The sequence below is a fragment of the Bombus huntii genome, chromosome 8 (assembly GCF_024542735.1).
Source record: "Bombus huntii isolate Logan2020A chromosome 8, iyBomHunt1.1, whole genome shotgun sequence".
NCBI lineage: Eukaryota > Metazoa > Arthropoda > Insecta > Hymenoptera > Apidae > Bombus > Bombus huntii.
The window spans coordinates 7,540,111-7,566,087 of NC_066245.1; the positions used below are offsets into that span (position 1 = coordinate 7,540,111).

The window sequence follows — 25,977 nt, forward strand, 5'->3', positions numbered from 1 at the left end:
TCAGGTGTTTGTCCCACTGGGGACGAAAGAAACTGAGATTTCGATGGGGACGAGAACGTGTTAGGAATAAACGTTCGGATATCCTCGTCATGCAAACGCGAAGGTTTAACAACTGCAACGACAAGTTTGAGAAACTCAAAAATAAGATGCGAAGGATGTTCCAATGTAATTCGTCGCGCAACCGTGATACAGTGGCCGACGAAAGTATTCGAACGCTTGGCACAGAAAAGTTTTGTATATCGTAGCTGTTACGTGAGATATTTTGAGATTTCAAAACGTTTGGTAAAAAAGTAGCGCGCAGCAAGAATGTCAAACATGTAACAAGCGTTAAAGTTAGTTGCGCTAAATGTCGACGCGTATCGAAACGTATACTTGCGCTAAATATTTTGTATATCATGCGCACATTTTTAAGCTTTTCGAATGCTCTCGTAAGATACTGTATATCAATTTATTTATTTTTAACGCAAACATTTACTTACCATTTTTCTGTGGTCTCTGATGTTGCGACTCCTACTCGCACAACCTTTTCTACGGGTAGAGAGAAAAAGATAACGAAAGGCAAGAAATGCACACAACTGTACGTATACGGAAATACGAGGTGGTTTATTATAATAATATTTATAATCATTATGCATCGTGGCGGCGTGTCTCTTTTTCTCGTAAGACGTTGGTAATGCAAGTTACAATTACACAGTTCAGTGACGGAAATCAGTCGACTAATTGTATCGCGCGCTTCCCGCAAAAAAAGACAGATTTATATTTATTTACATCGATCGCCGCCTTAACAGTTACAGGTTACACATTCCTATTTATATTTATACTTTATTGATAAATAGTACAGCGGTTTTTAAGTGTAGAATTACGCATGTGTACTGTGTGTGTGTCGTCTGTACGCGGTGTACCTGTTCGTATTCTGTAATGCTGTGTCTCTTTACGTATATCCAGATGTACGTCGTGTTATTTTTCCGATGATCTTTACGTGTCTCTTTCGTACGTGTTTCTCAGGTGTAGAACAGCAGATATCTACAGGATGTCTCTTAAAGTAACGTCGAAAATTAATCAACAGGGAGGGTATAATATTACACGATAGGACATTTCGAAATTTTATACACAATAATATTAATAATAATATTTAATGATTCGTAATCGTAATAAAAATAATAATAAAATAGTAACGCGCTGGTGTTTGACCAACGGCAATAATAATATAATAATAATAATAATAATAATAATAATATTAATAATAATAATACAGATAATAATGTTAATAATGACAATGATAACCGTGAAAGAAACGAAGCTAAACGATCGGTCGTCTTATCATATGCGTATCTTACAGAAACGTAACGTACAAGATGCAAAATCGACGTGGCTCGACGTGAACGACTCTCGCCACATTTTGTTCGCGGGCAAAAGTCTCTGGAGCCGGAACAAAGTCGTACGGTCTCTCCATCAGGTGCGCGCGACCGGTCGATTTTTCGCCGAAACTCGATCGATTTTCGCTCGGCTGATGGAAAGCAACAAAACACGAAAAGAAATGAACGTTAATTAAAACTCGTACTACCAGGCCAGCCCTTCGCTCTGCATCTGGTGCGGCTCCAGGAACCCACCCCCGCCGCCGCCGCCACCTGGACCGCCACCATTCCCACCGGCACTGGGATTACCCTGTGCTCCACCTGAGAAATATCAAACCCATCGAATCGGTTCCTTTCGGTGCTTCGATTTATCCCGAGAAACGTGGGATCCGAAAGAAAAAAGAAAAAGATACGAAACCAACCTCGTCTTTCATCCAACATTATGGAGTGTTAGAAAGATCCTGATCTTACAGGATAATTCGTCTACGAGATATTATGTAATACTTCGTGTCGTTTGTATATCTTACTTTACGAGATTTACGTCTTATTTTATCTCGTTTATAGAATCGAAGAGAAAAATATGTGATGGGGAAATAGGTATCAATGAAATTTAATCGATCTCAGTACTAACGTTATACTTGAGTTTTATTTATTACATAGCCTTATAGTACATAGATTATTTAGTAAATAATAGAAATTAATATTTACATATTTGTGTAAACCGGCCGGATTTAACGAAACTTCATCGATACCTGTTTCAATTACATGTCCACTTATTTTTATCCCCGACCGTGTCTCTCGTGTATTTTACTTCGAATATCTCTGTTATATTAGGTCGTCCCATAAATAACGTCGTTTTTTGTCTCCGAATATGTGGACAAAATTAATACCTACGTTTATTTTTGGTCATCCATGTCATTGACCATCGCTCTCTTTGACCTTTTCCCATTTTTCCACTAACTTTTCGATTTTATCTTCGACAAACTTTTGTGATTTTGAATCAAAAAAACTCATTCAGCTCGTTCGTTGCCACTTGGAAACCATTTTCGACTTTTTCTCACATTCGGGATACAGTCACCGTGTATCTCGCGATTCCTTTTAACAGTATCCTTGGTTATATCGCTTTTTTAAAATTTATATAGCTCGTCGAGAATAGTTTCCGCCGACGCGTATTTTATAACTTCTTTCAACGTGAAAAATATCGATCCGATTGTTTCGTACGCGCGTTACGAACCATCCGCACATGATACTCTTTAAGAAACAAAGGACGAAGTTGCTATAAACGCATGTACGAAGCATAATACGCGCGTTTATTTGGAATTCGAAGCGAGTAAGAAACGATATTACTCGTGGGATTGACCTAATAATAATGCTAAGTTTATGTTTCTAACACCCCATACTATTGCTTCGAAATCTCGTTACGTCGTATCGCAATTTTACTATAATACTAGTGACTACCTTTGTACTTATAATATAATCAACGAAACAGAAAATGACTGTGACGGAGGTACAGCAAGGATAAAGAATGAATTTTCTAGTGGTCAGAAAGGCGTAACCTTTCAAAAGAATCTAATCGTACCTGAAGGTGCTAGGAACTCTCCAGGACTACCGCTAGGAGGTGCAGGGGGGCCCTGTCCAGGAGGGCCCGTGAGAAATTCCGGAGGGCCGCCTCCCGCACCCGGAGGTGGATATTCCCCTGTCACCGCCACTGCGGCCGCCATACCCGCTAAACTCGCCGGGTCCAAACCTGTCAGAAACAGATTACGTGTACTATTCAGAGAGGATCGTATCCGGCCTGCTATCTCCGAACCCGGCTGTCATAATTATCGCGACCTACCTACCCGCTACGATGTTTATTATAGTCGCGATAGAACTCGAGACAAGGTTCTGCTTTCGATTCCGTGAACGCGAATATGAATAGATCGTACGAAGTAAAACGTGGAATATCTACGCGTTACGTGAATCGACTATTTCAGCGGCGATTGTTTCGAAACTCTTGCAAACGACCTTCCAACGACCGCGTCATTGATCGGCCGTGTTACGCTGGCCACGAAAATAAAATCACCGATCGCGAACGACATTTTCTTTTCTTTTCTTTTACGATCTTTGCCGGTGAAAGGAAATCGAGCGGAATAGAAAAAGGTTTCGTAGAGAAATCAAACGTCGAGACTCACCAGGATTGCCTGGTCCACTGAAGGGCGGTCCATGTGGATGAGGGGGCGGATGAGCACCAAAGAATTCATGGTGAAATGCCACGGGCCCGCCGTAACCAAATTCAAACTTCTCCGCGCCGAAATATGGAAAACCGGGCGGCGGTCCGTCCTCGCCGCCCAAAGCACCGGGATTCAGGTTCAGGGGGAAGCCCCTCATTTTTCTGGAGCCGCCGAAGAACGGGCTCCTGCCCATCGACGTCAGTTGTTTTAACCTACGCTCTTTGCTCCTCTTATTTTGAAACCAGACCTGCGAACATCCATACGAACCGCTGTTTTTCATTCGATTTACCGGCCTTATGGGAAGGAATCGTTCTTTTAATTCGTTCGCTCGTCGTAAGAAGATAGAATCTCGCGTTGCTATGCATAAAGTATCGGAATACGTAGTACGACAGAAACGTAGTAAACGTAGCAGACGAACTATCGCGTTAAAATCGATTGCAAGCGATCGTAAGTACGAAAGAATGAGATTCTATGAACCTGTATCACTCTCATAGGTAAGCCAGTCTCTTTCGCTAATTGTTCCCTGATGTGCCTGGTTGGTTTCGGAGTGGACGAAAAGGCAGACTTGAGAATCTCCAACTGTTTCGCCTTTATGGTCGTCCTCGGACCTCGCCTCTTCGAACCGGCACCGCCGTCGCCGCTACCACCACCGGCACCACCGTCTGGACTTTTGTTCTCCGTCTGGCTATCCCTCGTTTCGGGATCTCCGTCCAGGGAACCTTCGGCCAATGCAAACAAAGCAGTTTAATAATCGATCCCACACACCAAGGGTAAACGCTTGTTTCTCGCGAAACAAGTGGCCCTTGATTATTCAGCCTAATTTCACCGGTTTCGCGGTATATCGGCAGCCGATTAGAATTTCATTCTAAATATTTCCCTTTGCGCGGAGGTCTCCGGGGGATCCCGCTTACAGGCCGAATGAATGGCAACGTTCTTTTTTTTTTTTTTTTCTGTTTTCCGCGGACGCTTTCTTAACAATCTATAGACACGGACACGCGTGCATAATATACGTATCTCGGAATTTGGATCGGCTGGATCGAGGTAACAACAATCGCAGCCAATCCCCCGGAAGCGATACGAAACCCCCATCGGATTATCGTGTGGCTGTTCTACGCTCGAAAGCTACACTCCATGAGGTGTACGTGTGGGTGTGTACACGAACGATGTGCAATGTGTACGCATGTAACGTACACACACACACACACACACCTATACACATATACGCGTAGTTTTCGAGCCCAACTCTTCACGATAATCTATATATACCCGGGGAGGTCTTAACCACGGGACAAAGAAAATGTTTGGACAGTGTCACACCGCGCTACAGGGGCCACCCTTCTCGAAGACACCCCTCTTTTCCTCTTTCCGAAGCATAGAAGTTGCTTGTACCCGGTGCTTCGAGAGAGGTGAAAGGGAAGGGGTCATTGTTGCGCTCGCGATAAAAGAGCAGAAGCGAATAATAGACCGGGAAGACCTGACGCGCTTAGTAATTCGTACTGACGCTCCAGGTCAAGCCACTGAATTTCCACCCTCGCTCGAGGGTTCCACGAAAGGGGAAGATTGGCCGCGATTAAGTCGTTAGTCGGTGCCGATCGATCGTCCTTTCAAAATCGAGTTTGTCGCGCTAAGAATAATAGTAATTTCTGATAACCGTGTTTCGACGTACTTCGATCGGTTTTTAATCGCTCGCTCGCGTAAAACGAACGATCTAAACGTTTACTATCGAAAGTGTTACGATGGAAATGACACTTACCTTGATCCTCGGAGTCTTCCTGCTTGCAAGGATCGCTTCCAAGAGGTAGATCGCCAGTATGACCAACCGTTTGGTCACCAGGACCACCTGGACCCAGATTATGAGGTCCCAAATGTGAGCCACCGACACCACTGTGATGATGGTGAGCGCTACCATCCTCGTCTTCGTCTTCCGATCCTGAACCCATCAACGAGTCTCCTCCTGTCGACAGGTTGGACGATTCTGCTCGTGAACGATCCGAATCGTGCGTTTTAATCACATCACTCGTCGAATCATTGACTTGGAAAAGAGCACCAGTCACTTTTCTGTTCAATGATTTGTGTTCGTTACATACTACGCGCGAGCCTCGAATATATTTACGCTTCGAACGTTTAAGAAACCACTAGATTTCAGAAGAAAAGATTTACAATTGCTTTGGAAATCGGTGATTCGATCGAACTACTTTGATTTTATTCTTGTTAGAGAGCAACGTTTCGAAACACGGAGAATTTCTTTTCAAAGTGACAAAACGGCGTGCCTCGAAACAACAGGCGATAGCTAATAACGACGCAAGAAATAAATCGTGATCGCTGTCGCACACTATCATCGCGTCTATAAAATTTCGTTTGTGTAAAATAATTGCGTCGATCAACGTCAAGTTTAGACGTTCAAAGCAGCGAATATCCGCTATAGTAAATAGAACATAATTTATCAGCAGGACGAGTAAATTTGTCGATGTTCCATACGAAATTAGCAATTAAACGTGATTACGGTTATTCACTTCTGGACGTATACGACGCGCGTACCAGCGCCGGCACAGTTCATTATGATTTTTCGAAATTTCGCAATTTTCCCCGGCCTCCGCCGCGTTTCCCACCGCAGTGTCGCGCATTCAACGACGAAAGATGCTAAAAGTTATCAATAAACGTTGCTGATTAATCGACGCTCGTCGCGTAATTGCTGCGCTTTTCACATTCGCCGCAGACGATCACCGTGAATTCGACAACTGACAAATAGCTGCACCGTGATAGAGATTAATATCGGAAACGCGCGGAACATCCAGGACGTCACGATGTTTGATCATCGAAACGAGTAATCGTTGTCCACCTTCTGTGCGTATATATTTTTCGCAAGTAGCCGGTTGCTTCTTCGAACGCGCTACGGAAATTAACGCTGGAAAACGTTCTCGTACGAGCGATATAAATCCTGCGTACGTTTCATCGAGTTTTTGCGTTTCTATAACGAGACGAGACTGATCGCGAGCAACGACACGTCAACGGAACGATTAGAACGGTCTGACGCCTCGCGGAATTCGCATCTCGAAGAAGGAAAAAAGCACCGTGGCTCCTGTCATCCGAAAGAAAACGAAAAAGAAACGAGTTTGCCGGACATTTTGCGGTTTCGACGTCGGCATCGAAGCGACAAAAGGTTTGCCCCTGCCTAACGACCTTTCGGTTTTCGTTTCACGGCTTATACACCGGCGAGATCCTCGTGAAACCGAGCTGTTACTTTCTCTCTCTCTCTCTTTTTCTCTCTCTCTCTCTCTCGGTCTGTCTCCCTTTCTCTCGATCGCGCGTTCGCCCTTTTTTCTCCAGACTCCTTTTCTCTGTTTCTCTTTCGACCGGTAGCTGACGGTCGGTTACATACACGTTGTTTTCACAGCTTGCCGTTCCGACACGGGGGTAAAACCCCCGTGAAAAACCTACCCCCTAGCCTCCCTTTTTTAGAACGAGCTCGACTTCGTGAAATCTCGGGCGTTGGACGCGTTGAACTGTGCTCCCACCCTGACTAGTCGTCATCCCTCTGGCCCCCTTTTTCTCTTCGAAAAAAGAAAAAAAAAAGAAAGAAGAAAATCAAGAATCTCGATCGTGCTGTAATCGAGCTTTACTTTCGTACGCGCGAAAACGACGGGACAAGGTACGAGTTTATCCCCGTGGAGTGTGTAAATCTTCGAAACGATAAGATCAACTCGAAGAATAATATGGAAGAATCGAGCTACGGCCAGGAAACAAGGCGAAAAATCGAGGTGTAACTTGTTGGAAGTTCGGTCAGCCTCTTAGAAGCGGTTGTTGGCGAAGATAAGCATCCCCCTGACGATCAAAAGCGATAGAAATTACAAAACGGTCGCGATAGGCTGTAACAGAGCACGTGGCGGCACATCGACTTCCTACTCTCCATAGGAGAATCGCGATCGTTTTAAATCCTACAAAGTCCCTAGCTCGCAGAATAGAATAAACGACGGTACAATCGATAACGTGCCGCGAGCCAACCGTACGTACGTATCGTACAATGCCGCAAATCGGATTCAGAGCAAACGAACGAAACAAAGCAGCGCGGCATCGTGAATATCTCGCGATGCTACGTTCTCTTCGCGGTGGATAACGAGGGACAATGACACTTGTAACTCACCATGATGACCGTGCACGTGATGCGTGTCCGGCAGCGGCTTGCCCGACAGGTAGTCCTGCTTGCAGACGAACTTGTTGTCGTCCAGGACGTAGAGCTCCTCTCCGGTGCTCATCTGCTTCCGACATACCAGGCAGGTGAAGCAATTCAGGTGGAAAACCTTGTCCCTCGCCTTCCTCACGAGATCCTGAGGGCTTATCCCTTGGAGGCAACCGCTGCATTTCGTGCCGTATCGCCTGGAAACAGAACGCCGCGACAAACCACGTGAATAACGACGAACAACGAAGAACAGGGGAAACTTTTCGATTCGTCGGCCGCGTTGAAAAACCGGATAACGAGCGCACGCGTCACCTCGCTCGTTCGAGAACACGCCTCGTGATTAATCTTGCGCAGAGGTTTTTCCGTAGCCGCGTGTCTCTCGACGCGCCTTCAAGAATCTCGACCGTCGAGTTTCTTCTTTTCATCTTCGCTCGGTTCTTCTTGACGATCCGCACCGATATTACGTAACGCGTTAGTCCGCAACGACATAAAACCGTGATACGTAAAATTCACTTTCCTTCGATTTATACGCGTTCGATCGTCGTAAGGATCGTCGCGAATACGACGGATCTTTGTTTTTTTCGTAGCCTTTGTTCCTTCGTTTTCTGCCGCGTTCGCATCGGTAACGACGAACACGTGGACACTCGTCGATGCCATTCGGACGAACGAACGAAAAGGAAAGTCAATGTTGTACGACGGCGACGTTTATTGGACTCGAAACTTACAAGTCCTGTCATTAAGCCGCTCCACTCGCAAACGTCGATAAAAGAAATATGGCGCTTTTAAAGAGATGGGACTTTAACGTCCCGATAGGGCATAAAAAGTTAAAACCCTTCGGTGCTGTAAAAGCGCGTCGCGGTTACCAGCCAGCGCCTGTTCGATTTTCGCTTTCCTTTCTTTTTTCGTTTTTTTTTTTTTTCTTTCTTTCTACTCCTTTACTGCCGCCGTGTCCTACTTGTTAATTTCGTATTAATCGTTCTTTCTTCTCGTTTTTCTCTTTCTTTCGTCGTTCGCCAACGAGATGTTTTTTCGTGGTAAACTGCGTTGTTTTTCCGAATGGAACAGGATCGATCGAACGAAAAGAGGCAAAAAGAAAGAGAAAAAATGACGGGGCAGATTGACCGACGATTTGCTCGAAAAAGAAACGAAAGCTCGTTGTGCAAACACGCGTCGAACCGGCCGTGGTCTTCCAGCATGGCCGCAACACGGTTCACGAGCCAGTTAATAAATCTAGCCGGAACGATTCGTCCGACCGATCCTCCCGCGACTGTATCATTACGGAAGCATCGGAGCCACGTTACTTGCCAGTTAGTAATTCCGATCTTTTTAATTACAGGAATCACGCGATTAATTATAGCAATTACCGCGATCCCTTAGGGCAGCCGCGTTTCGAAAGTAAATACATCTCAATCGATGCCTGCGTTGCACTTCCGACCGAAACGCGGCTTCGAAACGCGGCCTCGGAACGCGGCTACGAAACAAACGCATTCAAATTCCCGTGGCTGGCTCCTCCCAGTAGGCCAGAATTTTCCTGTCGCCCGTGCGTATAATATCGGCTGACCCGGTTCGCCACCCTCGCCACTGCTATTATTTTATTGCTATCGCGTTTCCCGACCGGAAGTAGAAGCGTTCAACGTGACCCGCGACCTACATCGCGCTAACGTGGTCGATTCTTATTTTATTATTCAGCCGGGGACAGGCAAAACCTATCACCGCAACGCGATAGAAAGGTTCGCGGAATCTCCGTTCCTCGTTTACAGCAACCTTTTTCCATCGTCGTTTTCGTTCGACGTTAAGACGCGAACGTTGATCAACGGCGAGTAAGCGGCGCTCGTCGGTGCATCGTTTTACCGAGCTGCGACATCGACGTGGTTTTGCTTTGCTTAAAATGGAAAGCGGAGAAAAGAAGAAGCGCAGAGGGGAAAGTATAAATTACAAGGATTCCCTTTTGTCGATCGACACGATCGTCCGTAGCTGTTACGCCAAGTACTTACGCGGAATATCCTATAATCAACCGGCACACTTTTTCAAACTATTCATCAACCTGTCCAAATTAGCAGTCCTACGCGCAGTTCCTAACAATCTTCTCACGGAAGCAGAAGCCAGAGATATTTCTTGACCAACGGTCATTACGCTGCCAGAGCTTCCCTCTCTCGCGCGTCGTGCGTCTCCTTCTAACTCGTCCTGCCGTTTGCCACGTCTATCCTTGTCCGACGCTGCGCGTTTCGCCTCGCGGTGCAATCCCTCTAGTCTAATTACAGGAATTATTTAATTAATTATAGCGATTAGCCGATCCCGTGTCAACTTCCCCGAATGCATACGTCACCGAATCACCGGCTCCTTCTCTCCTTATCCCTCTCTTCCTCTTTCTACTCCTCGCCCCTGCCTCTACCTCCTCTTCCTCCTCCTCCTCCTCCCCCCGCCCCCCTCTCCCCCTCCTTGCTAGCCTCGCTTTCTCGCTCGTTGGACGCGCGTCTGCCCTTAACGATTTTCTTGTTTTTGAGCGCGCGCGAAGGGCAGCAGCCCGGTCCAGGTCCTTTCTTCCTCGTGGAAGAAAAAGAAACGGAGGCCGGCCGTAAAAATCATTAATAGAAAGGCTTACGTGGTGCTTTCGTGTGTGAGAAAGCGGTTCGATGAGGGCGACCAGGTCAGCAGGATGGAAGGGGAGGACAGAGGCAGAAGAAGGGGGTGTGGGCTTCGGGCTCCCTTAAAGAGGAGAGCGTAAAGAGCGAGGAATTCTGGCGTGTAGCAAGAAATATAGGACAGCGGGGCTGGGATAAAAAAAAAGGGGGTGGGTCCGGGCCACGATTTGCCACGGAGCCCGGAGTTTATGTATGTGGTTCGCGTTCGTTCCACACGGTCCTCTACGACCCTGATGCGTACACGGCTCCCTTCGGTATACTAGATCCGTTCGTCGCGACGACGACGCTCGTCGTAACGTTCTCGTCGTTTCCCGATCGAATCGAACGAAACGGGGGAGCCATATCAGCCGCGGCTACGCCTCGTGAACCCGGCGATAAACCGATCAAACCGAACAGGTAGAACGGCCGGAGAAGCGAGGAACCAGGAAGAGACGTATCGATCCTGGGATGAAAGTTTCCTCGGCGCACGATCGAACGTCGATCGGACGATGATGACCGAGGCGCGGGTCGAATCGCTCCTCTCGATCGATTAAAAAGAATTTTAATTACCGCAGCATTCGCCATTTTTCTAGAAACCGATCCGACCGACGTCGTGAACGTCGCCGTACCTTCGTTTGCTCGTTTCTCACCGCTGTTGGTTCTCATCGTCGGTGCACGCGCGCCGACGTCTCGGTTACGACGTTAAAGGAAATAAACAGTCGCGCGATATCGTTCGCCAAGCGGGAGTCTAATTAACCGAATGCAATTAGTGGCGCGAGCGAACAAACGCTCGTTTCCGCTATTCGACCGATCGGTCTCTCTCCTATTCGGCTATCGTTCGAACGATTTTCACGAAGGAACGAAGAAGCAAAAAGAGAAGGTGTCTTTCCACTGGCAATTCCATCGTACGGTGGAATGTCAAGCGAGTCGACGCGATTTTCGCTTTATCGCGCTGTATCACACGCAGATGGATCGTAACGCGTACGGCGCGGTCCGGTTGTCGGGACGAGTTTCAAGCTGGCGCCGATTAATTCGTGAAATATCGTCGATTACCGTCCGAAGGGGGTGAAGGCATGCTTGAGAAACGATTCATAACAGTTATGCTAATGCCCCGGCGTTGGCTATGCGACACCGTAAAACGCCGTTTGCATAAAGTTCCAGCAGCCGTTCCTTTTCGTCTTCATCCTCGTTCTTCATCGAACTTTCGCGGTACATCGGTCCGGCTTCGTGCCACTTTCTCCGTGCAACAATTCCCGGGTAAATACCGCGCGTAACAACATGATAAACGAGTCGTTAAAGCAACTCGCGCTACTACGCCACGCTGCTTACGTAATTGTAGTTGGACTTTCCGTCACGACGATCGGCTAATTGGTAAAAAGGCAGTGGGTGAAACAAAAAAAAAAAAAAAAAAAGAAAAGAAAAGAAAAAAAGAAAGAAAAGAACGAGCGGGGAAAAAACTGCGACTACTTATGACCTACGTACGACGTATGACAGAACGAGGGCCTGTCTCGAGAGTGTGACGCAAGAATCCGGTGGTTGGCAAAAACGTTCCCCGTATGAATACGCATCGCGATATATGTATACTATTGCCGAACCTTCCTGGAAGGGAAACAACTCCATACCTCCCTCTCGCGCACACACACACACACTCTCTCTCTCTCTCTCTCTCTCTCTTTCGCTCTTTCGCTCTTTCTCTCTTTTTCTCGCTCTTTACCTCCCTCTCTGTTCTCCCTGTTTCTCTTTCTATTCTCGACCGCGCCGGCCCCGTCACGCCCAACAAACTTCTCCTACGGTTCGTAGCGGGCGTCACGCCGCATTTATAATGTTTCCACGTTCGAGTTTCGACGGGTCTACTCCCGAGGAGGCCAGCACCGCGGGTGGAAAGCAAGGACAATGGAGACCACTCGTCGGCGCCCTTTCGAACCGGCCCGAGAAAAGCCGCGCCGATCTATGATTGGCTTCGATCGTTTTGCTTTGATTTCCAAGCGAGTCCATCGTCTAGTTTCAGTCTGTTTTCCCCCGCGGCCCGGAACTTGCCTCGTACCAACTGGAAAGAGGCCACCAGGCAACGGTAGATTCAGTTTAGAGAGTCGCTCCCAAGATACGACTGTTAATTAATGCCAACTTTCGATCTATCGTTAGATATTTAGGGCTCCGGATTGAATTTCTTTCTTCGCGAAAATAACGATATCGATCCGTATGGTTGGTCGATCGCGTTTATTAACAATATCCATTTATTATCGCTTCTTTTCCCTCTCGATGCTTGACATTCGACGCGAATGCTCGGTTACGACACGCCTTATGATTTATTTCGTTGTAAAAAAAAAAAAAAAAGAAAAAAATTCTCGTAGCTATACCAGTCGCCGTCATCAATACCGCGATAGATTATCACATACGCGACGATAATTCCGCGCAGTCAACGTTACAGCGGATGCGTTCTTTCAACGAACTGGCATCCTAACAAATACGCCGGAACAATGAAATACGTGCCGCTCGGAAGACTCGCCGATTAACTCCATAAACCGAAAAGTAGATAAAAACGATATTATAAACGCTTCTTCTTTAAGTTCTCCTTCGAATTTCCTACCGTTTACGTCGTCCTCTCGCAACGAATAATCTCGGAGAAACGGGACAATAACGTAGCTATCGTCTTCCGACGATCGAGCATTAATCGCGCAATCGCGTAACGAAATTAACAAATTTGCAAAATATTGCGATCAGCTTCTCGCTGAATTTTCGATATCGCGTTCTTCGATCCAGAGATTGGATCGTGTCCGTTTCGCAACTTGGTCGCAACGATCAAGTTCGGTCGAAACACGCGTCCACGGTAAACGTAGACTAATTCGTGGAATATTGCCGCAAACGAGAGTAACCGCTTAAAGAAACAGACTTTTCGAGCAAGCGAAATCCGGTCCCTCGGCAACTCTTTGGCCGACTATTAGCAGGGTGCTAGTCTCGGCTCTCTGGTGACACCGCCGCCATCCCCCTAGCCCCGAGTTAATGTTTTCATCGGGCGTATTTCGACGACGGCATGGACCATATTTTAAGGTAATAATTTCTTGGTGGGTACACACCGGGCCATCGACCGCAAGCTACGGCAGTCGAGGCGGCGCTGAAACGGGGACATCGGTGCTTTTGATCCTGGACCCTTTCGGGCCCCCATGGGCCATTATCGACCTTTAAGGACCTTGCTGCGACTCGTAGAGCCGGTTACCATAACCGCGCGTACCGTTCCTTCGACCGATACCTCGGACCTCCCGGAGGTGTTACAGTATTCCCAACAGCGATTCGTTGAAAGTAGGTGGGAGATACAGACAGTTCGATTGGAGGAACGACATCGATAGATTCGTCGCGTCGTCGTGGGAATCGATCGGCATTCTCTGCTCTACGTTCTTCCTACGTTTACCGGTTTCGTCGTTCAGACTCTGCTACTTTCGTTTTGTTTCCCTTCCTTTCTTTCGTAGCTGTGCAGAATTCCAGATATCGATACGTCCGCTTCCACTATCGACCTTGTATTCTCATCTATGTTGGCGAACAGTTCGTGGTCGGTAGATGTTTGGACGTACATAGGAAATTCAAAGTACGTATCCCATCGTGCGAAGATATACAGGATGGTTGGTAACTGGTGGTACAAGCGGAAAGGGGGTGATTCTACGCGAAAAAGCAAGTAGAAAATATAGAATAAACATTTTTCGTTTGAGGCTTTGTTTTCGAGAAAATCGACTTTGAATTTTCGCTCGGTACGCGTGCACTTTATCGCGTCTCCTTATAACGGATCGTTGTCTCGATGGAAAAATTCTTTAAAAAAAAAATTTAAAAAAAATTTTTATTCTATATTTTCAAATTCTTTCTTCGCGTAGAATCACCCCCTTTCCGCTTGTACCACCAGTTACCAACCACCCTGTATAAAACGCGAAAAACAAAATAATCGGTATAAAATTTAACGGATGAGACGCGTCTCTGCCGAGGTTTTGTTTCTCTCGTCGCATTCGCAATCTCGAACTCTGTTCGTTAGTATCGCGTATCGTAGCCTGTTGAGGTTGACTGGTAGAAGAACGAGTGGATGAATTTGTAATAGAAAAATATATTGAAATAAATATAGGTACAAGTACAGTGTATGCTGATGCAGATGCTCATTTTTACAGTGTTACGATACAATAGAGGAAGAAGCTATGATAGGGAGCACGTGCATTTATTTACAGCAAAGGACATTACCAAAAAGTCAACCTTGTAGTTTTAGCTGAAGGCTACAAGAAACAGCGATAGAAATTGTCTTATAGCTTTTTTGTTTCTAGACCTTGTAATCCAAAAGAAAATTTATATTCAAGGCCACGATAATATGGACCTCTCCTTATTTCGAATTTGTTTGTCTCGCTAAATCTATCGTATCAGCGATCTCCAGATATACAAAGGAAAAGGTGTAGAGTTTTTCTTGAAGTTAGTTACTTCGACATAGCCGAACGTGTTCGCGAACATAGTTCAAGTTTCCACGCTTCTTACCAACACCTTATCGAAACACATCGATATATCGATATATAAAATATTTTTGTACGTTTCGAAAGTCGTCGACGAACTTGTTCCAACCGCCGCTGTTCTCGCTCGAACAGAAGATCGTAGAGTTACACGTCGTACGAACATCGTTTACGAACACGTTCGCCGGTGAATATCGCGTTTGCACGTTTCGAAATTTCGTTCTGATTTCCTCTACTTTCGCCTCGGTGAGCAAATTGGATCTTAAAGGCTGATTTAAAAGAAAGAAAGAAAAAAAAATGCGTAATCACCGATCGAACGTCTTTGCACGACGTGTAACGGTAGCAAAGAGGATAACGCTAATTAACGGGACGCCGGAGCGAGAGTTATTTTTGACCCGAAAAGCTTTTCTACGCCGCTCGAGCGTAGCCAACCGTTCGTCTTACGTCTAATGAATTTTTCATCGGGATGAAATGCAAAGTGCCTCGTAAAGTATACAACACGTTCGTTATACACCCGTTCGTATAAGTATCAAAGGGCCCCCCTTTAAACGCCCTCCCCACTTTCTGCGTGTACTCGGTACTCCGATCTTTGGCTACAAAGGGGATCGTTCATCGCTTCCAGAAGTCACGAAAGAGAAACGCATCTCCAAATACCCGGCAAGGTAATTCTTACGATCTTATTTCTTCGTAAACAGGAACAATAACAGCGACGCTCGCTATCGCACCGGTGATCGTCATTGTCATTCGCTGCCAGTGGAAATTCATTCGTTCTAGTTTAACGTATCTGTTAACTAAAATAGAAACGATCTCGAAATTATCCATTAAAATTATAATTATCGCTATTTTATTTCGTAATAAGCAAGGACAGTCGCGTTCACTATCGCATCCAGCGATCGCGACTATTCTTCATTGTCACTGGAAATTCGTCATCTTTTGATATACACACAAATATATAGAATACTATAATCGAAACGACGTTGAAACCGCATATTTCGAAGCTTTATCCACGATCTTGATCTATAAAGTTTGTCGGTGACTGCTGAAAATTCTTGGTTATTCGATCCTCATCTTCGTTATCCAAACATAATCGAGTTTCCACTTACGCGTGACCAGCGTTGAACTAAAGATTTCTCCTCCTAACCATCACTGTTTTTCACACGACCATCATCCTCGATCGAGTCCCTCACGTATCGCCACGCTGCAACCCTTTCGCGCGCCACGATTCGTTACTTTCGTCACAGGCTTTTTACGATTTTTAGCTTCTTACGCGACCCTTTGTATCCTCCGGTTCGTTACGTGTTGGCTGACGGACACAATGTTGCAGGCTCCGTGATCGCGGCGCGAGGAACGAAAACCGAGAGAAAAAATGACCGTCGCCTGGGTGCTGCTTCGCCGTAAAACTTTCCACATTTTTCGTCCGCGCCGCTAATTAATCGAAGCGACTCGCTGCCGCTTCTTCGCGCTAGTTGCTCTCGAGATCGTGATCCGATGGAAAAATCAAGAAGAATCGTTTCGCACAGAGCGCAAACCGATGTTCGCGCCTTCGGATCGCTTCCTCGCGCGAACGTCAAGGTCCTCCGGCGCAGGGAACTTCTCGCTCTCGCGAGAACGAAAAGTTTCCGCGACCGCAGCTCGCTCCCTCCGCGCTGATAATCGCGCGAATTGGAACACCGATCGCGCTTTTTTCTCCTTTTTCTCGCGCGATTTATCCAAGACGACTAGATACGTGGAACCAGCGATCGTTAATTCTACTACCACGCTATAAATATTCGATGGAAGTTGGTGAATCAACGCTCGCAACAAGATTTTACGACGTGACCGACGATCTTCCTAAGATCCTGTTCCGTGTCTCGTCTCGTCTCGGCTCTCTGACTCACCAGGAACAAATACGAGCGGATCGCCTCTGCGTTAGTTCCGTTTATGGTTTCGCACGGTTTTTCAATAAACCCGACGAGTGTCTCTGAAAGAAGCATAGATTCGCGATTCTTTGGTTCGATCGAGGACAGCAGCTTCTTAACGTTGCCTCGTTGATCGTCGTTCGCGTAAAGTCGCGAACACTTGACAGAGCAAAAGGCGGATTTTGACAAGCCGATAAAACGGTACACGTTGATTTTATCTGCGAATCGTCGGGGACAAACGCGAACAGATCGTTTCTAGATTAGCAGCGTTTACCATATCGCATGGTTTTTTTCTTTTAGATTTTCCGGCACGAACCTAACTTTTCGTTTCACTTTTTCAACTTTGAAAGTACAGATTCAGCGTCGTTCGATCGTTAGGTCTGAACCAAAAAGGCAACTCGAGGCACAGATTTCCTCCTAACGTCGATCGTCGGTTTTATTTCTTGCACGATTTGCGAAAGATGGAAAATTTGACACAAAAGAGTGTCTTTCGGTTTCACTTTTTCAAATTTGAAAGTACAGATTCAACGTCGTTCGATCGTTAAGTCTGAACCAAAAAGGCAACTCGAGGCACAGATTTCCTCCTAACGTCGATCGTCGGTTTTATTTCTTGCACGATTTACGAAAGATGGAAAATCTGACACAAAAGAGTGTCTTTCGGTTTCACTTTTTCAACTTTGAAAGTACAGATTCAGCGTCGTTCGATCGTTAAGTCTGAACCAAAAAGGCAACTCGAGGCACAGATTTCCTCCTAACGTCGATCGTCGGTTTTATTTCTGCACGATTTACGAAAGGTGGAAAATTTGACACGAAAGGGTGTCTTTCGGTTTCACTTTTTCAAATTTGAAAGTACAAATTCAGCGTCGTTCGATCGTTAAGTCTGAACCAAAAAGGCAACTCGAGGCACAGATTTCCTCCTAACGTCGATCGTCGGTTTTATTTCTTGCACGATTTACGAAAGATGGAAAATCTGACACAAAAGAGTGTCTTTCGGTTTCACTTTTTCAAATTTGAAAGTACAAATTCAGCGTCGTTCGGTCGTTAAGTCTGAACCAAAAAGGCAACTCGAGGCACAGATTTCCTCCTAACGTCGATCGTCGGTTTTATTTCTTGCACGATTTACGAAAGATGGAAAATCTGACACAAAAGAGTGTCTTTCGGTTTCACTTTTTCAAATTTGAAAGTACAAATTCAGCGTCGTTCGGTCGTTAAGTCTGAACCAAAAAGGCAACTCGAGGCACAGATTTCCTCCTAACGTCGATCGTCGGTTTTATTTCTGCACGATTTACGAAAGGTGGAAAATTTGACACGAAAGGGTGGTGGTTTTCGAGAGCCGATCGAAAGGTATTGATATTATTTGCGCGTTCGTTCCTCGGAACGTGGCAAGAAACAGGAGTCACGAAGTCTGTGGAATCGCGAACCAAGAAATCGACTACCAACCAGAGGATATAGTAGGACGAATATAGAACGTCGATGGACCGCGTAACGAATCGCGATAGCGCTGGCGTGTTTCGCTCGCGGAACGGCTCTCGATCGACCGAGTGATTTTTGCTCGGAAGCTCGATAGAGCGAAATAACGCAGCAGTTGTCTGGGAAAATGTCAAGGCCTCCTTTCCATTCGTCGCGAAATGCTTTTTCTCTCGGGTTATACGCAGCTCCACCATCGACGCGTTTCAGCGCAAAAAAGAAATAAAAAAAAAAAAAAAAAAAGAAATAGACAATGTGTAAAAAAGATGAAAAGATAAACGTCTCGACGATTGTCTGCCAATGCATCGATCGTAAATCTTTCGATTTTGCCTAACAGCGTCGACGGACTAGTACCAGTTGTGATACGACAGTTTACTTAATTATGCAAACAGAAAACAGTTCGTCGCGATGCCGGTACGCTCTTCTGTCCGAAGGAAACAAGAGAAAAAGCCACTGCCCCGTGACTTTTCTAACGATCGATCGTGTTGCGTTCCATCGATGGCAACAACCATAATAGAAACCTAATTACAGGTACGTACGGACGAGCAGAAGGACGATTTGGCCTGACGAATCGCTAACTAATGGTATACCTGTTTGTATCGTTTCCGCGGAAGCTTTTTTCCCTATTCCGAATACCTGTACAGGTTCTTACGCGGTCGAAGCAATTAATCAACTTATACGGTTGCTGCACGCTTTGATAAAATCCTCGAAATACGTTTCGAATTTCAAATATCGCGTTAGAAATGTTAAGATAGAGATTAACAATCGCTGGTAATTTATAGCTGGCAAGATAAAAATAACAATTAACGCGGTGCATTCACAGCGATCAAATGTGGCAAATCGATAAACGCGTACCTTCGAATATCTATCATAAAATCTACTCCGATAGGAAAATATCCCCTTGGAGACGATTCGAGTCGTCTCGTTCGTTACGCGATAAAACATCGTCCAATCGATATTCGACAGCCATTCGTCCGTAAACTAGCTCGTCGTAGCGGCTTCTGTTCTATCGAATAAGACGATTTCGATGGCACGATCGTTTATTAATGATCAGGAGGGCGCGTAAACGCGGAAGCGCGACGGCAAGGATAGACAATAGACGCGTAGGCAAGTTACCTACCTGAAGAAATCCTCTCTGCAGAACAGCTTCGCTTCCCTGGAGAAACACTTGTCCTGTAACGTGGTTCTGCAATCGAAGCAGCGGACACACTCGACGTGCCATGCCCGGTCCAAAACATTCAGCAGGTACTGATCCATAATTGGTTTCTCGCATCCTGCACATGACAGGATCATCGCCAGACCACGTCTCCCTGCTTCGAAAAGAAAGAGAGCATCTGTGAATACGGAGGATTATAACGAGATCGGTTAACGTGGTTAACGTTCGAATAAATACTAGGTGTATGAGCAGGATTTTTAATAATTCGTACGTATTGGACGTGGCCGTGGCGAGCGTTCATTTTCTCGAATTTAGCGAATTTACGTCGTTGGCAAAACGCGGCAGGATTGGACAGAAAAATACCGGTACAGGTGAAAACGTCGAGCACCGGGAAAAGTTGATGGAACGGGCGCTGCCGCGACCTGACGAGGCGTTTTAATTTCGCGCACGTTCGAACGCCCGCGTCATCGTCCGAAAAACGAAACGTGGAAAACGAGGAAATTTCTGCGACACCGTGTTTCAACTAGCGTTCAGTCTGTTGCGCGCGTGTGTGCGTTATCAGAGTACATACCCTACTTTGATGTTGCGCGCCATCGCGAAATAAAAAAAAAAAAAAAAAAAAAAAAGAAAGAGAGAGAAAAGAAACGCGTTTGGAACAGTGAACGTTTCTTTCGACGCGGAATTCGAGAAAATTCTGAAGCGTTTCTCACGGTAGAAAAATTCGACCACCGGCGTGGATATTTTAATCGGAGGAACGTTGGAAGAAAACGAGACACGCGCAGTATCGGTTTAAAACGTTCTCGATTATAGATTCCGAGGCGAAAGAAAATCGGCCGTACTTGCCGTGGCTGCGCACGTGCATAACAAACTGCGCGTTATACACCGACGCTTTTTGTCATTCGAACGTTTTGATTACTGCGCACGGCTTACCGAACTGTACGAAAGACAACGGAGAAGCAAATCGCAACACGGTGCTACCTCCTCGTCGTTGATATCGATATAGCCTTATCTACATCTCGCGTAAACGACTCGCGTTTCCCGACGACTAAAATAATAAGTAAGACTCGAGGATGATCGGTAGCAATATGCCACGACGATAGAGTAAAAAAATAAAAAGAACGACAAGGAAAAAGAAGCTTGTCGTATCGTATCGTAACTCGGTAACACCATTGTCCGGAGACAAATTTCTTTTAAAGAGAAAAGAGGAGAAAACGATGGGAAAGTCAAATAACACGATGTACGACGACGATATCCAAAGTAACAACGTAATCTGTTATGCCATCAAATTTAACGATCGCGCTTGTATCTTTATAGTATCGTAATTGTTTGTCAATAGCCACGAAGCGAGCGTATCGTTGGCCGAACGAGGCGCTCGATGATTACAATTCGTTGTTAATTAACATTCGCCGACGAGATTGCCCTCTATTACGTTTTCTTCGCCTACTTCGTTTGCCCGTTTCTATCTTCGTCTATTTCGACGGCTGCCACGTCGCCTCCTCTTCTCTCGTACCGGCGACCTCTGACTTCTTTTTTCGCCATTGCTGAACCCTCTAGGGGGTTCGCTCCTCTCTTTTTTTCGCGGTTTCCGCCAATGGGCGGAGTTCCTCCCTGCCGGCGGGGTTGTCAACCTAGCAACCCTTCTCCCACCCCATAAGGTCTGACCTTGCGCATCTCATCTCCCTCCGTTTTGCGGGAGGGCGAGAAGAAAAAGGAGAAAGCCGAGCCGAACCGAGTCGAACCACCCCGCGGTTACCTCGAGATTTAAATCGTTTGCACGCGAAATCGACTTACACGAGTATAATTCCTACGGCAAAATCCAGTTCCCACGGGATATTTTCTGGTTGTACGCGATGCTCGAACCGAATACGATCGCAAACGTTCGACTCGCGATAAACACGCGATGCACGTCCCTGATAAACTGAAAACTTTGATCCGGAAAATCTACTTGCCACGATAAACCGTAAAGGGAAGAGAAAAAGTTGACAAAGTTTTCGTTCCGCTGAAAGATATGGAAAATGTACATGTACAACGAAGGAGATTGAAAGAGATAGCTCGCGCGTCTTTGAAATACATCTCCTTAACGTGGTTCACCTTCCATTTGTTAAATCAGATACCGCGAGAAACGATTTCACGGCCGTGGCGCGTGAAAAAGAAACGGAGGACACGAGAGGCACGATTTCCTCGAATCGTCGAAACCAGATTAGGATTCAGCGTACGTGAGACGAAAGCCCGAACGGAAACGGGCTTTCATTAATCCGATTCTTTTCTATCAACCGTACGACGCGTGCCACCTTTCGCCAGGATCGCTTTATCCAATCAAAAAGTTCTGCTCTTCCTCTCTCTTTCTCTCTCTCTCTCTCTCTCTCTCTCTCTCTCTCTCTCTCTCTCTTTCGCTCCGTTCTTAACGTTCGAATTTTTCCGTATTCACGTTGCAAAGCGTCGAGACGTTTTGCAGAAACTTAACGTCGATACGAGTACGAAGAACGATGTTCGCGACTATCGAAAAATTTGAATCGCAACTTCAAAATCGGCTGAAGATTCGTACGCGCAACAGTTGCAGAAACGAGAACGACGATTAACGTAAAACGCGTAAAGCTCGCGGTGAAATTCGCAATCGATACGATCGCCACGCTACGCGAATCCGTCGAGTCGAACGCGATCTGATACCTTCGATGTCGATATTTTTCTTCGCCCCTTCGGAATATGCTAATGCGTCGCTCTTAAACCCTTCCGCGGTTTAAGTTCTCGCGCTATCTACGGATGCAGCCCACGGAGGATAAGAGGAAAGAATACGACGCCGCATAATGAAACATCAGAAGGACGCAAAGGAGTAGAGGGAAAGTTCGAAGCGCGGATTGTGCTAATTAACAAGAGAAAAAAAAAAAAAAAGAAAAAAAGAAGAAAAACGTTTGTACGGTATCGGACAGCTATCGACAATTTTTCATTATCATTCGATAACTGTGCGTTGGTACTAGACTTAATAAAATAACTTGTTTTATCGGTTTGTCGTCAGAACGTTAACATACGATGGATATTACTTTCCCGTCGCTACAATTCGATAGCCGTATCGGTCACTTCAAATCGATCGTTTCTCGACGATCTTTTAAATCGCGTATTTCTCATAGAAGTCGTTACACTCTTTTTACCGTAATATAGCTTTGGCTCGTGAACTCGTTCGCTATCGGTCGGTAATTTTTACCCGTAACGATCCGTTTTCTCTCGCGGTTCGTTTCATTTTTTCCTAGCGAGGTCAGAGAGAAATCTGTCGGCCGAGCGCGTAGTCCCGCTTGCATTTGCATCGACGAGGATTACAATTTCCTCGAATCGGTCGTTCGTTACGCACAATGACGCGTATTTCGACGAGTGTTCAACCCTGTCCGAGGCAAATTTATCCTCGTTAGATCCGAACCGCGGGACAATCCATCACCCGCGGATAAAAAACGCGCATTCCTATGACATCCAAATTACGGTACGATCAATCACGATAAGCGAACGAACGGCGTTTCTACTGTCTACGAAAGGAAAAAAGGAGAAAAAAAGAAGCCTGGAGAAAAATATCATAGGGACCGTTTCTCTCGGCTCGAAACTCGAGGTGTCCGTGAGGAAAACCCTCTGACCTTCCGCGGTGCGTACGCGAGCTCGACCTGGCGCCGGCGCTTACGAGGTGTTAAACCAACGTTATCCTCCGATCCTCTCGCTGTTTATAATCGAAATATTTCTCGACGAAAGAAGATCGTAAAGCACCGATTACTCGCGAAAAGCAACGGCGATCTCTTAGAGATCTCTTGGAGAACGAACGAACCGACCACTTTGACCGTTGGCTTGCACGAAATTCCGTGAAAACTCTCGCACGATCCTGCGAGCCTAAACATTCTTCGTACGTGAAATTCTACGATAAACGAAACGAAATCCTCTCTGTATCCGCGAATTCTTATTGTTAAGGTACGCGCGTTCTCCCTTCCGATCTAACTTCGAAATTAAAACAATCGACGAGTCGGAAACGTCTCTGCGAACGTTCGATGAAACGTTTGGAAAATAATTCGACGATTCGGCAGAAATTTCCTCTGATTTCGCGATAAAAACGACCGATACGAATAAAATGTATATATTAGATAGACGTTGTAATACTGAAACGATCTACTTACCTATGTTACAGGCTTGGGTGACGGGCAGGGGTGCGCAGCAGGGCCCGCTGAGGGTCGCGACCCTTATCCGGGGGGTACCAACCCCCCCGGGGCCCCCTCCCCCGCCCCCGGCACCCCCGTAGCCCTCCACCTCCCCAGCCGCGACTGCGGCCACCCCTGTCCCCACTCCCTTGCCGGGCCCGGGACCACCACCAGGCCCACCTTCCACGGGCCCGTATCGGCCGAACGGTCCCGAGGGCCCCAGTGCACCCACTTTTACTGCGGTGTTATCCCAACGGCCGTTAAATCGCACTTCTCACACTTCCCCCCTTGGCTGCCAGTTTTTTTCCCAGCACACACTCGATATTTTGACAAATTTCGCTCCTCTTTTCCTCCCGAGTTCTGTTCCTGTGTTTCCCGAGTTTTCAGTCGCGTCCGCGTTATCTTACGTTTATCCGCGTCTAACGTAAAACCACGTTTCTCGTTAATCACTTTATCGGATTATAGATGATTGGTCGTCGTTGTCGTCTTGTCTCTTCCGTACGGTTGTGACTCGTACGTTGGCTTGATTTTTATCTCGAGGCTGAAACGTCCAAACGTTTCAGTCTCTCTCTTTTTTTCTTTTTTTTTTTCTTTTTTCTCTTAATAAGGATTCGACGAGCAATCACTCGGTCAGGAGAGTTTTCAATCCTCGATTTTCCAACGGTTTCAACGTTCGTGTGTCTCAGCTGATCAGCCGGTGGTACCGCCGGCACATCGCGATGAAGCCTGTGTCGCGTTAAGATCGTCTTCTCCCTTCGGATCTAGACACTCCGCGATGGATCATGGCGCCGATCAGACCGGTATCGCGACAGATCTCTCAGACGCGACGTGCGCGTCCGCGCGACGGGCCGCATCAAGAGCCGCTGTGCGCGTTTTACCTTCGCGCGATGATCCCGTTGCCTACTTTTCGCCGTGCAAGCAACCACACGACGCGCGCTGATCTTTGCCAACGAATTCTCCTTCGAGATCCGCACTCTTTCCAGTTATTTGTCTTTTTTCTACTTTTCTTTCTTTCTTTCTTTCTTTTATTTAAATTGCGTTTCACGGATCGACGTAAACGATGACGTTAGAACGTAACTTGGATGGAGATGGTAGACCGAGGAAGATGCGTACGAGTGGATGGAACGATTACCGGACAAACGGTTGCGCTTTGATCGACGACGCGAAACGTGAAACGCGACGATCCTCGAGCACGCTCGCCTCGAGTTCGCCAGCCAACTGGCTGCACCTGTGACAACCGCGAGGGCCCCCCTCTACTTGGACAAGACGTCGCGCGCCTAGCTGGAACGGGCTACGCCCATTGGACACGACCACGGCGCGGGACCTTTCGCGCTCCGTTCCGATTGGCTGGCTAGACCCCGCTCGGGCGTAGCCAACCCCGTGCGCCGTCAGACATGGCCGTGGAATGGCTGCGGATCTCTGGCGGCGGACGGGACGCTTCTGTCGTTGCTACTGCTTCTGCTGCTTCTGCCGCCGTGTTGTTGCTCGAAATAGCCTGCCGCCTGATTCTCCTCGTCTCTGACGCGCTATCGATCCCCCTTCGGCGTATACCGAAGAGAAGAGTACCTCGCGAAATGCCACAGGTTTCAGAGAATCTTTACCACTCGAGCCCGCGAAATACGTATCCCTCTGTCCCCCTCCACCGCTCCTACTCCCCCTCGCCAGTCTACTTTTCTCTCTCTTTACCCTTCTTCCTTTCTCCTTTACTTCCTTCTCTCGCTTCTTCGCCTTTACCTGATCCTCCTCTCAGGCCACGGCATCTTTCCTTCTTTTTTTATTTTTCCTGTTAAACCGTCGCTTTCCTTCCCGCGGACGTTCCTCGGATCTTCTTTCCTCCTCGCTCCGTTATTCGCGCCGATAGCACACATACCTGTCCGTATGCATGTGTGTACGCGCCCTCTGTTCGACTCACGAGACATAACCTTATCGCGAGGCTCGTTTTGTGACGGAGGCGTGTACCGAGGCAATGCGTTGCTTTCTATCGATTAAGGACCTCTTCGAGCTATTGTTCGATGGTTTTAAAGGATCGATACCGGTGGACTTTTGCTTTTCTCTCGGTTACGAGTTATCTTCCGTCGATCTTGCACCAGAGAAATACGTTAGGCTCGCTGGCCCATTAGCATTGTTTATAGCGTTCGGCTGCCACTCGAACAGAGTCTACGCGTGATTTTCCTCGTGTTTGATAGACGCTCCCGTTTGTTATGACGAAGAACAGTGCGAAGAATTTAGGTTTCACGGTTTATGCTTCTCTATATGTTCGCTGATCGTGATAACAGATCTCGGTTGTACGTTTACATCGATGCGTTCTTAAATTTCATCGAACTCGAGACACTGTCGGCTGTCGGAAACGCGTGACATACGACATACGAGAAAAAAGAACGTACTCGTCGCCCGCGTGCCGCCATAATTAGCCGTAAACAAGTGGCCTCTATAAATTATATCACGGTGGACT

The 25,977-nt window shown here is 46.7% G+C and overlaps 1 protein-coding gene across 2 annotated transcripts; it reads right to left on the reverse strand.

The window, feature by feature from the left end:
- Positions 1–564: 564 nt before the first annotated feature.
- On the reverse strand, positions 565–25,148 carry LOC126868295 (LIM/homeobox protein Lhx5). 2 transcript variants are annotated; one of them, XM_050623615.1, is made up of 8 exons: positions 23,505–25,148; positions 19,324–19,516; positions 7,710–7,942; positions 5,322–5,543; positions 4,046–4,287; positions 3,530–3,815; positions 2,935–3,102; positions 565–1,676 (listed from the first exon to the last, which is right to left on the reverse strand). In XM_050623615.1, exons 2-8 carry the CDS (start codon positions 19,494–19,496, stop codon positions 1,561–1,563), a joined length of 1,440 nt encoding a protein of 479 aa, XP_050479572.1. In that variant the 5' UTR covers positions 19,497–19,516; positions 23,505–25,148; the 3' UTR covers positions 565–1,560. The 2 variants fall into 2 exon arrangements, with proteins under 2 accessions (XP_050479572.1, XP_050479574.1); XM_050623617.1 differs by having other exon boundaries at positions 5,322–5,522; positions 23,505–25,146.
- Positions 25,149–25,977: the final 829 nt, after the last annotated feature.